Here is a 13,171-nt window from a genome sequence, read left to right on the forward strand (position 1 = left end):
AGCTTGGGGTCCATTGTGGCCGCAGCGCAGGCAGCATGCCTCTCCTCATCCCCACCGATTGATCAGCACACCTGTTTTTCTTTCCCCTGAAGTGGAAAAGCAAACTGGGGCACTTTTTATTCCCCTTGCTTTCCAGGCCCCCGGGCGTACTCCTGGGGACATTCGGCCCTGCAAGTTTTATGGGGGAATGTTGGCAGGGAGAGATGGGCCTTTTTACTCGATGGTGCTGTTTACGAAGGCGGTTGAGCATTATGTCAACATTCCAAAAGTTGTTGTGGAGGGAACGACCTGAATAACTGCCTTTTAGTGTGTTCACGCCTACAAAAATAGACATGTCAACATATCTTCCCCCCCCCAGTTTTACAGGAGACAACACCTTCCTTTTCAGGGGAATGTTACTATGGCTACGTCTGTTGGTCATAAATCATAATTATTAAGCTGGTAAAATATAATCTGCAGTTAACACTGAAGAATTACTCCGCTTCACTGAGACACTTTAAGTGCATATGTTGCAGACATTATAGATTTATGCTTTAGCCATTAACGGAATTTCCTGCTGAAACATGAGCTTTAATCTGTACTCCTTCGTATTGTATTACATTTTAAGTCATAACAATAAGTTAACAGTAGAGTTATATCTCTGTGTAAAACCGATTTGAGATTTGGTGAATGTTTCTGTCTAATTACTGTAGTTAATGCTGTAGGAAACATTAACCACCTTTTATGGAGGAACTTTGACTGAGCTGTTAAAGTAGCACTTTACTTCCAGGTCATGATTTCAGTTGGCACATGATATCGCTTAGATATAGCTTCATTTGATTGCTATTGTCTTTTTCTCTGGATACTATCAAAGAGGAATCCAGGCCCCCATAAATTAAAAGTTTCATGAAGTCCAGCAATTTTTAGTCCAACCATAATAAACTCCAGATGTCTGATGGGCTTGATATGCTGCTCAAGTCGGAGCCTTGTGGTGAATATAATGGGGATGAAAAATGCGTTGCTTGTAGCATCCTTCATGGATAAATAAATGCTCAGACTCATACTCATTCTTCATTGTGTCTGACTTTTGGTGGCAGTGTAAGTGAGTGCCTCCCCCAGACCACCTATACTATAATCACATGAGGCGGCTTTAGCTGCTCGGTGTCTGCAAGTATTCACTTGTACAGAATAAATGTGACCTGGTAGAAAATAAAGTGGAAAAAGAGGATGACAATATCTCCATCCAAAGGGTATTGGCGATCACGTAAGGCTCTACATGCTCTAATGTAAAGTAAAACACATCACTTTCCTCATGCTGTCCAGTGCTGCACTCCGTCTTTCAACCTCTGTTTTAGCTCCTGTATATTCAAGGCCCCCGCCCCAGTAAAGCCCCAATTGCTCTGGTTGGCCAGTTTGCCCACTCTCCTGTGATTGCTCTTCCAGTGCAGGAAATGTCGACCTCCACTCTTGCTTTACCTGGCTTTGTTAGGATGCCAGACTTACCACTAGACATGCATTATGCAAATGTAGAAGTATCTGTGGCATCACTTTACTGAAGACTTCAGGAGTTTTTAACTAGTTAGGAAACTGTCCTATTTCAACATTGCTCGCCCTTTATGACTTACAACAGTAAATAAGACAACCAGGGAGAGAATTGTTTTTCTATTAACTATTCTCAATGTGTCGCCAGGACGGATGACCTGCGAGGTCTGAGCAACGATTTATGACAATCAAGCATGAAAACCCCATGTTTAGGCCGAGGGAGAGGAAACAGAAGATGGGGAAGTAAACCGGGGTACGTCCCAGGCTAGAGGCTAAAGGCTAACCAATACAGACCAGCGCTCCTGGGTCTGTTCCTTGCCAACTCCGGGTCTCTTACAAACGAGATGGATGAGATCGGAATGAGAATGACGATACATAACCTCATTGCTATGCATCCTGCAAACAGTTGTGTTATGATGTGGTTTGATACTCCAGCCAACTTTAAGCCCCTACACATCGAGAGACTTGGTATTGTCTCAGGTGGGATGTTCCATTTGCCCACAAGAGGAGGGGATTTATTGACCTGTATAATTGCAATGAATACTGAATACTGAATGCTTATGTTAACCCAGTTATAATATTGTTAGAAGATGCTTTACTGGCACAGGGTTCATATTATGTGTCTATATTTTTATGTGAATATTTTCAGAATTTTTGATCTTTGACAAAATCTGTTGAGGTCCATCACCATTGGTTTTTCCTTTTAATTTGTCACGCTGCGTGTAAACTCTTTGGTGTTACAGGATAGCTCCTGAGGCACTAATACACACGTAAGACTGGAAACTGAAAATGAATGTCCCACAGGCATAAAGTAAAACGACTAAATGTAGATCTGTTTATAGCCAACAGTGGCAACAGTGCACAGACATACTGCAGTGCTCACAGTCGTCCCTCTGCTGTTCATTTGGCCTCTAATCTTGTACATATGGTTTATATCTGGAGCGGTCTGATGGTGTGTGGCCGTCGTGAGCGAATGGAGAAGAGGGGGTATCAACACTGGCATCATGGAGATCTGTCACTTTATTGAATGCTGCACTATATAAGCCTGTGCCAAGAATTAAAGAGGATTGAGAAGATTGAGCTTGATTTTTAAAGCTTACTTTATGTTCCATGAAGAAGTTTACATCTTTTTGGAAAACGGTAAGATGCCTTAAAGCTGGGGTTGGTAATCCTGGAAAAGTTAAACTTTGAAAAAAAAAAAAAAATCTACCTTTACATCCCCAGCCCTCCCATTGGCCGGCTTGTTATAGCTCATTCCCACAAAACATGAACGGGCACTGACTGACGACTGCTAGAGGCTGAGTTTTCCAGGACTTGCTCAATAACTTCTGACAATCCTCCTCTGCTTCAGTGGTGTATGTCTCCCAGGCTGAAGGCTCCACTCATGTGCAGTGAAAGTACAGGCAACAGGCAGGCAGGTCAGTTATTGACAGACAGGTTCACTGACCAATCATTTCATCCGATCCAAATGAAATGATTGGTCTTGTTTTACAGTCCCCCTAGGGCCACAGACTCCCGCTTTATTTCTTATCTTTACAGAATACTTTATTGATGGCTATGAATAGGATTTTAACAAATAAGGTAAAAAGTGTTTCAGAAACAGTTGACCAACCCAATAAACTTAAAACAAGATGCAGCTGTTGTATATTAAATGCTGTGCTTGAAAATACAGAGAGAGGATCACCTAAAGCAAGGTCTATATAAGGCCCACTGGTCTTATATCATCCAATCATTGTTACCTGCTCAGAGGAGGTTATGTTTTCATCAGCTTTTGTTTTTGTAAGCTGATTTACACCAAAACAAATTGGATGGATTTCCACCAAACTTGTTGGAAGGATGCAGTGTGAGGCAGGGAAGAACCCATTCAATTTTTGGTGTGTATTTTCATCAGGGGTCAGATCCAGGATTTTCTTTATTACTTTTGTGGATATGTTCACTCTTTTACCAGGGAATAATTCATGAATCTTGATTAAATAAATCAGGCACTTTTAGTTGAACTGATATGAGTGTGTGCAATGTGGTGCAGCTCAATTGAATTGAATTGGGGCCTTGGAGGAGGTATGTGCTCTACTGCGTGCCATTCTACAGTATTTGTAGTCTGAGACCCTCAGTAAACCAGCTGCATTGGGATGAGGCCATAAAAAAAAGTAAATAAAGTTAATGACATGAATTTTGATATAAAACTATGCTCCTTGATTACCCACAGATTCTGTTATTTTATTACAGAATGTGGACACAATAATGAACCATCGCTCAGACATAATTACAAGGCAGGCACCAGCAGTGACAGTGGATAACAAGCATGTTGGCCTCAGGTCTTTGCTCAGGACCTCCACCAGTGCACACGGCTGTACACAGCCCTGATTATTACCCACCCCAGCATGTCTGGTGTCCCCTCCCTCGTTTTAGTTCAGCAGTCATGTCTGTGGTGGAGACAGTGAATAAGCAGTAATAGCACTTTCTCACTGCAGCACCAAGCCTTCTAAACAAAAGCTCCTCCAGGCATCACTCGTGTGCGATCCTGGCCCATGCCCTGTAATTGAAGCTGCAGGGTGGTGGTGATGATGCAGAGTGGCCTGCTTGGAGCCAGACTGTAGGCTCCTCCACTGGCACTGTCCCCAACATCTCCCACGGGCCTTGATTTAAAACAGCTGCCCTAAATGCTCTTCGCCATTTCCTGTTTGTTTGGGTCTTGAAGCGGCCAATCATAGAAGTCTTGTTAGTGTTTAAGTGATTATGTTGCATATTTTCACTCTTCATCCTGTTTCTTTTTCTTTTCTTCAGCGTAAATCGGTCACTTAGTCTTTGTCAAAAGTTTGCGTTGACAGAAACCGTGCAGCATTAACAACCAACTAAATTAGCTTTATTACTGTTAATGTTTCTGGGTCATATATAGGTTTGAATGATTTACTGACCTGGTGTTATTTTTCATAGATTGCACGTTGGCTATTTCAGAGGCAATACACACAAGCATCAGACTTTAGTTTACAATCCTTCAATAAAAGCTTTGTAATTAGCTCAATATAAAGCATCAGATTATCAAAATGATCTGCAGGACAGATATTATTGCTGACGGAACCGTTTCAGCCTGTGGGCCGCTAGTTTTACTTTATGGATGCAGAAGATTACATGTTCAACTTGGTCCGCAGACTGTCTGTGAAGCCCCGCCCTCACTGACTGATGGCCTCTGTTTACTTGTTTAAATTGTATTAATATTGAACATATCATGAATTCTACATTGAACTTCCTTTGGCCTCAAAACACGTGTCATGTTTGAAGCTGAAACGATCAATCAAGTTATGCTTTGCACATACAAACAGACAGAGATTTTAGGAATTAGTCGATAGATCTTGCTTTGCTGTGATTGGTTCACAGAAAACAATGAAATCCGGTACACAGCACAAACAAAATCACAAACACAGAAATGTGGAAAACACAAAACTTTTGTAATGTGATCAGAAAACAGTGAGGTAAATCAAAAGCTATTGAGAAAATAGGGGTTTCAGGACATCTTACTTGTGTTTGAGTGTTTGGTCTCACACATCCTGCACAGTACAAAACTTCATTGACAGCCTTTTAAGTCAGATATGTTATTGTATATGCAAGTCAAGGCCAGCACAACATCCAGGATCATTAGGGAAAGTCACTGGTATGTGGCCTATAAACTCCTGATTACAGTTCAGTGCGGCTTTAATCAGAGTTTCCTCCTTTAGCCGGCCACAGGAACCAGGAAGAATTGGCTGCTGATTTTTCTCCAGTGGTCTCTCCCATCTCTGAGTCACGCTCCCGTCCAAGACAAAATAACAGGCCTTCCTCTGCTCTCCTTTGCCCCTCCCTGAGTTTTTTGGTGCATGAGACATAGGGGCATTGTTGGCACTGCCATGGTGCAGTTTACCAAACACATTGCAGCTCGGAGATCAAGCGTGCGTAATGGCTTAATGGCCCACAATGGAACAGTGATGATTTTAGAACAAAGATGTTTCAGACACAGTATAAGGCCGTTGCCAGCCGTGCCATGGTTACAGCTATAAAAATCTGGTACTGGACATTGCGGCATGGATGATGGGGATGGGAGAACCGCTCAAGTTTTTTGAAGCTTCTAAGGTCAAGCTCAATCACAGCCACATTCTCCCTGTCACAGTGGAGCTCGTGTTTTTTTCTCTCTTCTTCCTTTTTGTTTTTCTTTACTTCATTGCATTCCTCTTGAGTCTCATAGATTAGAGTTGCGTTTTTATCTGTAAACTCTCCTGCTGTTGGAGAGCCTGAAGATCCACACTCAGTAGCCAGACATTTATATAACATAGGTATGGTTTGCATTAGCGTGGATTCATACACACATACTGGGCAGCTTCCCTAGGTCTTCCCGATACGAATCCCTAAACCATGTATCTCTTTCAGGTATATGCCCTTGAGATTGTTTCGCAGCAGGAGAGGACTCGGTTGTTTTCTTGCATTGTGATGGTATGGAATACATGATCCTCTGAGCCTGCTGTTATTATGCTGGGTTTATCCTGGGAGGAATCATAAGGAGACGTACCAGTGATCATTTCTGGTAAAGGCTTCCTGGCACGCACCACTAATCTGCCCACTCGCTAAGGAAAAAGAAGAGGAAAATTGGACTCAATTGAGAACAGAGACATTGTTCAAAGAGTTGCTGAATTGGAAGCGGGTGCTGGCATTGGACGCACAAATCTTTGACTCCCATCGTGCCACTGTGTCAGCATCGAGCTCCAGCTCAGTCTCAGACGTGTACCGGTTCGAAAAACCCGGGCTGAGGCATTTTTTCCTTGGATGGAACCTGTGTAAACCTGATGCCAGCTGGTGACGGTTAGAGAGAGAAACTCAGTGAGCTTTATTTTCAAAGCTGTACTGTGGAGTTATCTGGGGGTTGTTTGCACTCTTGAGTTTTCCTGGACTGTGCACAGACCGAACAGACCGTAATGGCTCTGTTTCCCTTGCAAACTGGAAATTATGAAACTGTTTTGAAACTTGGTTAAAACATTTTTATGTTATTCCAATCATGTTATTGTGACATTACAGCAGTGCATGAGCCTGCTCTCTGTGATCAGTAAGTGGTCAGTATCAGAGGTGCACATGTTCGATGCCAGTCAGTGATGTAGATACAATCTGTTGGTATTCCTGACACTACAAGTGCCTGGTTTGAGTCATGAACTGTGCACACACTGTGCGTGGGTGTTAACTGTGATCATGTGCCTAAGGTCAATTTCCCTTATGGATCAATCAAACTCTTTTACTGCGATTAAAGTTCAACAGTGTTAAACCTTTGCACTTAATGTCACAGTCTTCTCCTATCTTGGTTTCAGCTACAATTAAAATATATATGGCACATCTACTTAGTCTATGAACGGCTTGTGTACAGTAGGTACGTAGCGCCCTCTTCTGGCAAAAGTCGAATATTCACTTTGCTCTCCTTTTGGAAGGTCTTCTCTCATCCCACGATGAGCCAGCGACACTGTTTTTGTTTTATGACCATGAGCAATTGTGAGATTTTCACCGCATCTGGAACCTATTGAACTACATGCTGGCACTGTCGTTCCCATCAAACCAACACTGGAGTTGGTGCCAAACATCTGTTGCCACACAATCCATCTTCTATCAGCTGAGGGAACTGAAGTGTAGCGCTGATTATGAATGGTAATCAAGATAAAAATGTAATAGAGTTTCCACTCATTGTGGGTGGAAACTGTTTATATTTGAACCAATATGGTACCAGGACCTTCAATTCACTGTTATTTTTTCTGTGGGTATTTAACTCATTTTATATAACACTGACTTTCTGTCAGTGTTATATAAAATGCTAAGCTAACATCAACCAACACAGGGGCGGAAAGTCCAGTTATATTATAGTTGAGGTCCACTCCAGGGGTTTTAATGCAATAACCACCAAGAGTGAGGAATCCACAGACGTGCCTGGCATCCAACCAAGAAGGAAACGTCACATACTGCAAAAATCCTTCAACCAATGAGGAAATACCCAAACTGGGCCCCAAGATGTCAGGGACACGCGCCCAGGGCTGATCAGCCTGTGGTGGGCCTGCCTTAGCAGAGGCTGTGTTGTGATTAAAAGGCCAAAACACCCGATGATGCTAAGGTACACATGAGGATCTGTCCCTGACATCTGCTGGTGGTTGGCAACTTATCATCAACCGGGTGCAGAAGACCTTCAAATGTTTTGAAGGGACATTCACCATCTTGTTCTGTTTTAAAAACCCACATCAACTTAAGCCAACTATTTAAATAATTAGCAGCTTTTAGTCGTACAGTATTTTTGTCTGACCAGGTGTCCCTTCAGCTTGGACATGTTGCCCTGGCTCTTTTTGCATCATGGATCGCAAATACTACAGTGAGTGTTTGTCTTTTGTAACCACATGTGTGATCGCTTTCGCCTCACAATAGGCCTGACTCACTGTGAAGTCTTGTAAAATGATTCTTCCTGGTTTTATTGGTGGTTGAAAAACGGCTTTCTGGTTCCCATTGATCTAGAGTGGGGACTGATGTTGTATTTGCGCTCTCTTTCTTTTTGTCTCCAATTAATATCAGTTACAACAATTACAGCTACAGTTCAATGCTGGACTCTTACGTCAGTATCGCAGAGTACTGACTCATGTTAAATCAAACAGAGTCATGCAACAGAAACTTTGAGAACACACAACATGAAATACTGTACAATCAACCAGTGACTGTTGTTTGTTCTACTTGTGAAAGTGCTCCAATGCTCTGTATGTGGTCTCCCTCCATCTGGAATTCATTTAAATTACTGATACATCTCTCAGGTTTGATCTTGACTGAATATATCCAACATAACTGTGTCAGACTTTGTTTTATTCCAGGTTGTCACACAGTACCGTCTCCTCAGACTTTCTCACATAGTGACACTACATTTGTCCAGAGCCAGTGTGTGTGATTAGTGGAAACATTTTCTGCTGAATTCCTGCATCTGCACTCAACATAACTCCCTTTGTGTCTCTTGTGCAGGATCATTGCATCATGCTCTAAGCACTTGCCCAAGTATCTTAATAGATTCCTCAGCTCACAATGTGAAGTTGGTTTCAGCTGCTGAACGTTTCACGCTCAATTACTCTGTTTCTTCTTTGTGTCGTCTCTTTTCCTCTACAGGAGTTCTCCCCCACAGACTACAGAAAGAACTCTGTGTCCAGCAGAACCCCGACACCACCAGGACGCTACTCTCCCCACAGTCCCATTGATCGGGATGTTCCCATGTCTCCCCGACGCAGGTAAACAGCAGTCGCATCACAAACAGCAGCACTGTATTAAAACATGTTAAGGCACCATATTCCCGGAAATATATATACAGCTGTCCAAATATAATAAGGAAATAATCAATGTCTATGTGAAATTGGTGGGTTGGACATTTAACCGTAAAAATTACAGAGGATACACCACTGTCTCTTAGTGTCACTCCACCCCATGTTTTGTAATGACCTTTAGTGTATTAAAGTAACTTTTTTAACTGATATCGAACTGTTTACAATTATTCCTAATCCAAATCTAGTTCCTCTCCAAAGACAGGAGTGTAATACAGCATCCACGCTCCGGGCAGACAGTCTGCACCAATATATAAGTTTGGTTATAATCCGTCCAGCAGTTTCTGTGTAATCTTGCTTACATACCAATAATCAAACAGACAGGGAGGAAAACATGAATCGGTCTAAAAACAAACGGACACAATTCACATTTATTTTCATTCAAATGAATAATACTTAGGTATCAAATAAATCTCTGTTAAGACTTTTGATTCTTTTGTAATAAGTATTAATTGATTGTATTTTATCAGATGCAAAATCATCAGCATTATCAGCCTTCAGAAGCCAAGCTCTATAAATATCAGCATTAGCATTTGTCTTTGAAAAATCTGAGCTAATCCTTGGTATGTTGAACTTCCTTCGTTGTTATTTTCCATATGTGAAATTTATCTATGAGGCCATATACCAGAAACTTTCTGGTATATATTAGTAATTGTTCCTTCCTTTCAAAGGTCTGTATGGAAAGGCAGAGTTAGGTGTGAATGGGCCGAGGAGTCTGTTAGTCACATTGTGAATTCCCTGCTGTGCCGCAGCTGACTCCTGGTGCTCTGAGCTGTTTGCAGCTGCACTCGGAGTTGACGTCTGCGTTTGACTTTTAGCCTTTGTGAAACTTTATATAGTGTTCACCACCTGCACTTCAGTTTGCTCTTTCCTGCTTCGCCCACTCTGAGGTGATGAAGCCCTAATTTGGCTCATTTAGTTTTGTGCAGGTGCTGAAAATGATCTGGATTGACTCGGAATCACCAGTGTATTTCTGTCTCAGCAGAAATGAACATCTTTATCTAGTCTGTCTCATAATCCTTTGTGTCCACTCTCTCTCTGCTGGAGAACCTGGTGCCTGTGTTTTCACAGAGCGCCATGGTTGACTTTGGCCCCACTTCCCTCCTGGGTAGCCACAGTTAGTGATATGACTTTTCAGCAAATGCAGTCATAGCCAAACACCCCACATTGCCAAAAAGTCAGATTTTTTCCCCCTATCCCCCCTGATTGGCCTCCGGTCTGGAGCCCCCAGCCTGCACAGCAAGCCTCTCCCTGCTCCTCCCCAGCCAATCACAGACTCAGTGACACCCATTCACCCACCCCTTTATGTCGCATGGCCAATGACTTTGAGCCCCGGGGCACACCTTTCAGTCAGAACCTTGTTTTTCTGTCTTGTCTGGTTAGATAGAGGTGTGTGTTCAGCATCTGAGTGTGTGTGCTTGTTTAGTTTGTGTCTCTGTGTGCTCTGAGTTGCTGCAGCAGTGTGTGAAACAATAGGACCGGTTCAGTGAGCTGAAGCTGAGCTGCCTCTTTGTCTTTGCTCGGTTTAAGGTGAGTTTGGGATATCCAGTTTTGTCATTGTGATATCTTTTCTCAGATAACTGTGTTTTTTGGTTTGGATGTTGACCTGTTAAGCAGTCGCATTCAGTAATGTGGTCGGAATTTAGCCCCGTGATCTTGCATATGTTTTGGCTACACGCATTTTGAATCTCTGCTATGACTAGATTGTTATCATTGCTCCGCTTTGCCAAGTCTGGGCATGGAAACCAGCAACACATGAGTCTCAGATGCAGACATTGTGTAGATTTGAGACTATTTGAAAGCCATTCCCAGAATAAAAAAATGGACTGAAGTTCTCTGATACTTTGTGAACTCTGTGCATGAATCTGTGCACTCAGCTGCTCGTCTAGTTGTGTGCGGTTCTCTCTCTGACCATCATCTATTTGTTTCCCATTTGACCTAGACTTTCCATGTTGTTTTGAGATTGCATGTCAGATGAGCTGGTGAGCGAAGCATAAAGGGGAAATGGCTTGCTAAGGGTGGAGCTGAACATGAGGAGAAGTTTGAGCGTGTGTTTTGGAGGTCTGTTTTCAATTTGAACCACGTTCAGTGATGCAGAGGAAAAGGCCTGAACATTTGTTTTGGGAACATATTTGTTGTCTCATGTTTTTGCCATCTCCAGTTTCATTCACATTTTCACATATGAGGAAACGATGAAAGAACAAAATGCAGATTTTCAGCTTTAACAAAGTCTCACTGCTGGACTTTTCAATCACAGTCCCCCAGTGTAAGAACAATGCAGCTGGACAGTGATTCTAAACCTAAGACCAAAGCAGACAGGGAGTTTTCCTTTTACTGGTCAAATGGTTTAATCATGTGAGCTGAGTCATACTAAGCACGTGTTTGACAAATTGAAGACAAGCGAAAAAGGGAATATTACTTATTTTCAGAACTGTCGGAGCACAACACGGGAGGACGCCAGGGATTTACAGAGTAAATACCACTGAGCACAAAGGGTTTGATGCTGAACATGTGAATCAACTTTATCAGTGTTAACTGGATAAATTTTACTTTTACTCACGAACATGGTTTTACAGCAGATACAATATTCAGGAGTGCAGACCAAATTATAATACCAATCTGGATTCATATAGCATCTCAAGGTGCTTTACAACAGTGGATTTACATAAAAGGACATTTGACATATAAACCATTAGACAAGTATTGAAAAATAAGTACTAACTGGAATGTGAGATGAGACAAGAGTATAAAGGAAGGAAACAATGATATAAGTAGATTTAAAGCCTCATAGAGCAATAAAGGTAAAATATGTTGTGATCTATATGGTAAATCACAGCAGGGAACTGTTGACACTGGTGAAGTTGAGGTCATTGTCTCTGAGCAGATTCTCCACAGCACAGGTGTCAGTTGAACAGTAAATATTTGGGCAGATTCTTTGAGAGTGACAGCAGGTGAGACAGTCAGTCAGGTTAAATCGACTGAATCTTCCTGACATGTTTGTTACCCGGCGGAAGGCATCAAACCACACCTGGCCCAGTTAGCCAACCGGTTCCTGCTGACAGCAAACACCCAGCAGCACCATGCACAAGAATACCTTACACAAGAACACACTTTGTGTCTTTGTGCTTCTTGTAACTTACAAATACATCTGCCAGTCCAGACCCATGCGTCTCCTCAGCAGGGGGCGGGGAGGGACTGGTATTCAGCCTCACATTAGGAAGCAGTAAAGGGAAACCACTTTTCCACCAGAGCAGGGTTAAAGAATTTACTTGAAAAGTGAGCCACTGATCTTTTGTGCTAATTGTTTAATGACCTGACACCATGTACAACCCCTTCGGTAAAAGTTTCCTCTCCTTCCCCCTCCTGGCAGGAAACAAGACGCAAAGTTACAAGTTTTTATGTTGTGCCTTTACTTTTTCTTAGATTCTTACTTTAAGGTTTGAAGCTTGTGTCTGTCATTTTTCAAGGACTTAGGATTTTCTGCGTACATAATCATAGCTTCTGAAAAGATTTAACTCCTAGTTTATGCATTACAAAAAGCACCAATGCAATAACTTCCATTGTCAGTCTTATGTCCTTTTGTTTATACCTTGGGGCTGTTTTCTGAGTCACAACATATTCTGTAAGGTGATCGGAGGCCGATCCTGCAGAGCCTGTGATTGGTGTTTGGCCTGTTGCCTGTGGTGTGCAATCTAGACTCGGTGTTTGGAGGTCAAAGTCTCAAAGCCAGCTGCTGCCCCCATCCCTCATTTCCTCTGGATTCACTTAAACCACACTCACCAGAGTTCACAAAGAGTTTGGCCCACAGTTTGAATTCAGAGAATATTATATCTCACGTTTTTCCCTCTTTTTCTTTCCACAGCAGTTCGAGCTCTGACTTTACCATGCAGAGGTTCGACAGGGACTCAGAGGTGTACAAGATGATCCAGGAGAATAGGGAGTCGCACACAGAACCTCGTCAGTCCAACACCTTTAAAATGCTGCAGGAGGTCCTGGAGGCTGATGAGAAAGGTTAGAACTATGTGCACAATGGGGTCCAGACTTTGTCCGGAATTTGCCTTTCACATGTGAAGAATGCAGCAGGAGATTCAGACACATTCAACAGAAAAATCTCCACAAATCGTAAAGGCTGGGCTGGTGCAGGAGGAATAACGTGTATTAATTCTGCCACTGAGAACACATGTTTGATTACAGGACATCAAAGCCAATGTCAACCCTTTTTACCAAAAACGCATGAATCTCTTTATCTAAGTTTAAATCTTCATATATATGGCTTCTCCTTTTATCCTGAGTCATGTATTCTT

The 13,171-nt window shown here is 42.4% G+C and overlaps 1 protein-coding gene across 2 annotated transcripts in view; it reads left to right on the top strand.

The window, feature by feature from the left end:
• The window catches only part of pdlim2 (PDZ and LIM domain 2 (mystique)), a 38,171-nt gene that overhangs the window by 21,128 nt on the left and 3,872 nt on the right, over positions 1-13,171 (top strand). For both annotated transcript variants that reach the window (XM_053421295.1, XM_053421296.1), the window contains exons 7-8: positions 8,659-8,777; positions 12,730-12,878. In XM_053421295.1, coding sequence (XP_053277270.1) covers positions 8,659-8,777; positions 12,730-12,878 — 268 coding nt within the window. The remainder of the gene's footprint in view (positions 1-8,658; positions 8,778-12,729; positions 12,879-13,171) is intronic.

Source organism: Pleuronectes platessa, chromosome 4, assembly GCF_947347685.1.
Source record: "Pleuronectes platessa chromosome 4, fPlePla1.1, whole genome shotgun sequence".
NCBI classification, from domain to species: domain Eukaryota; kingdom Metazoa; phylum Chordata; class Actinopteri; order Pleuronectiformes; family Pleuronectidae; genus Pleuronectes; species Pleuronectes platessa.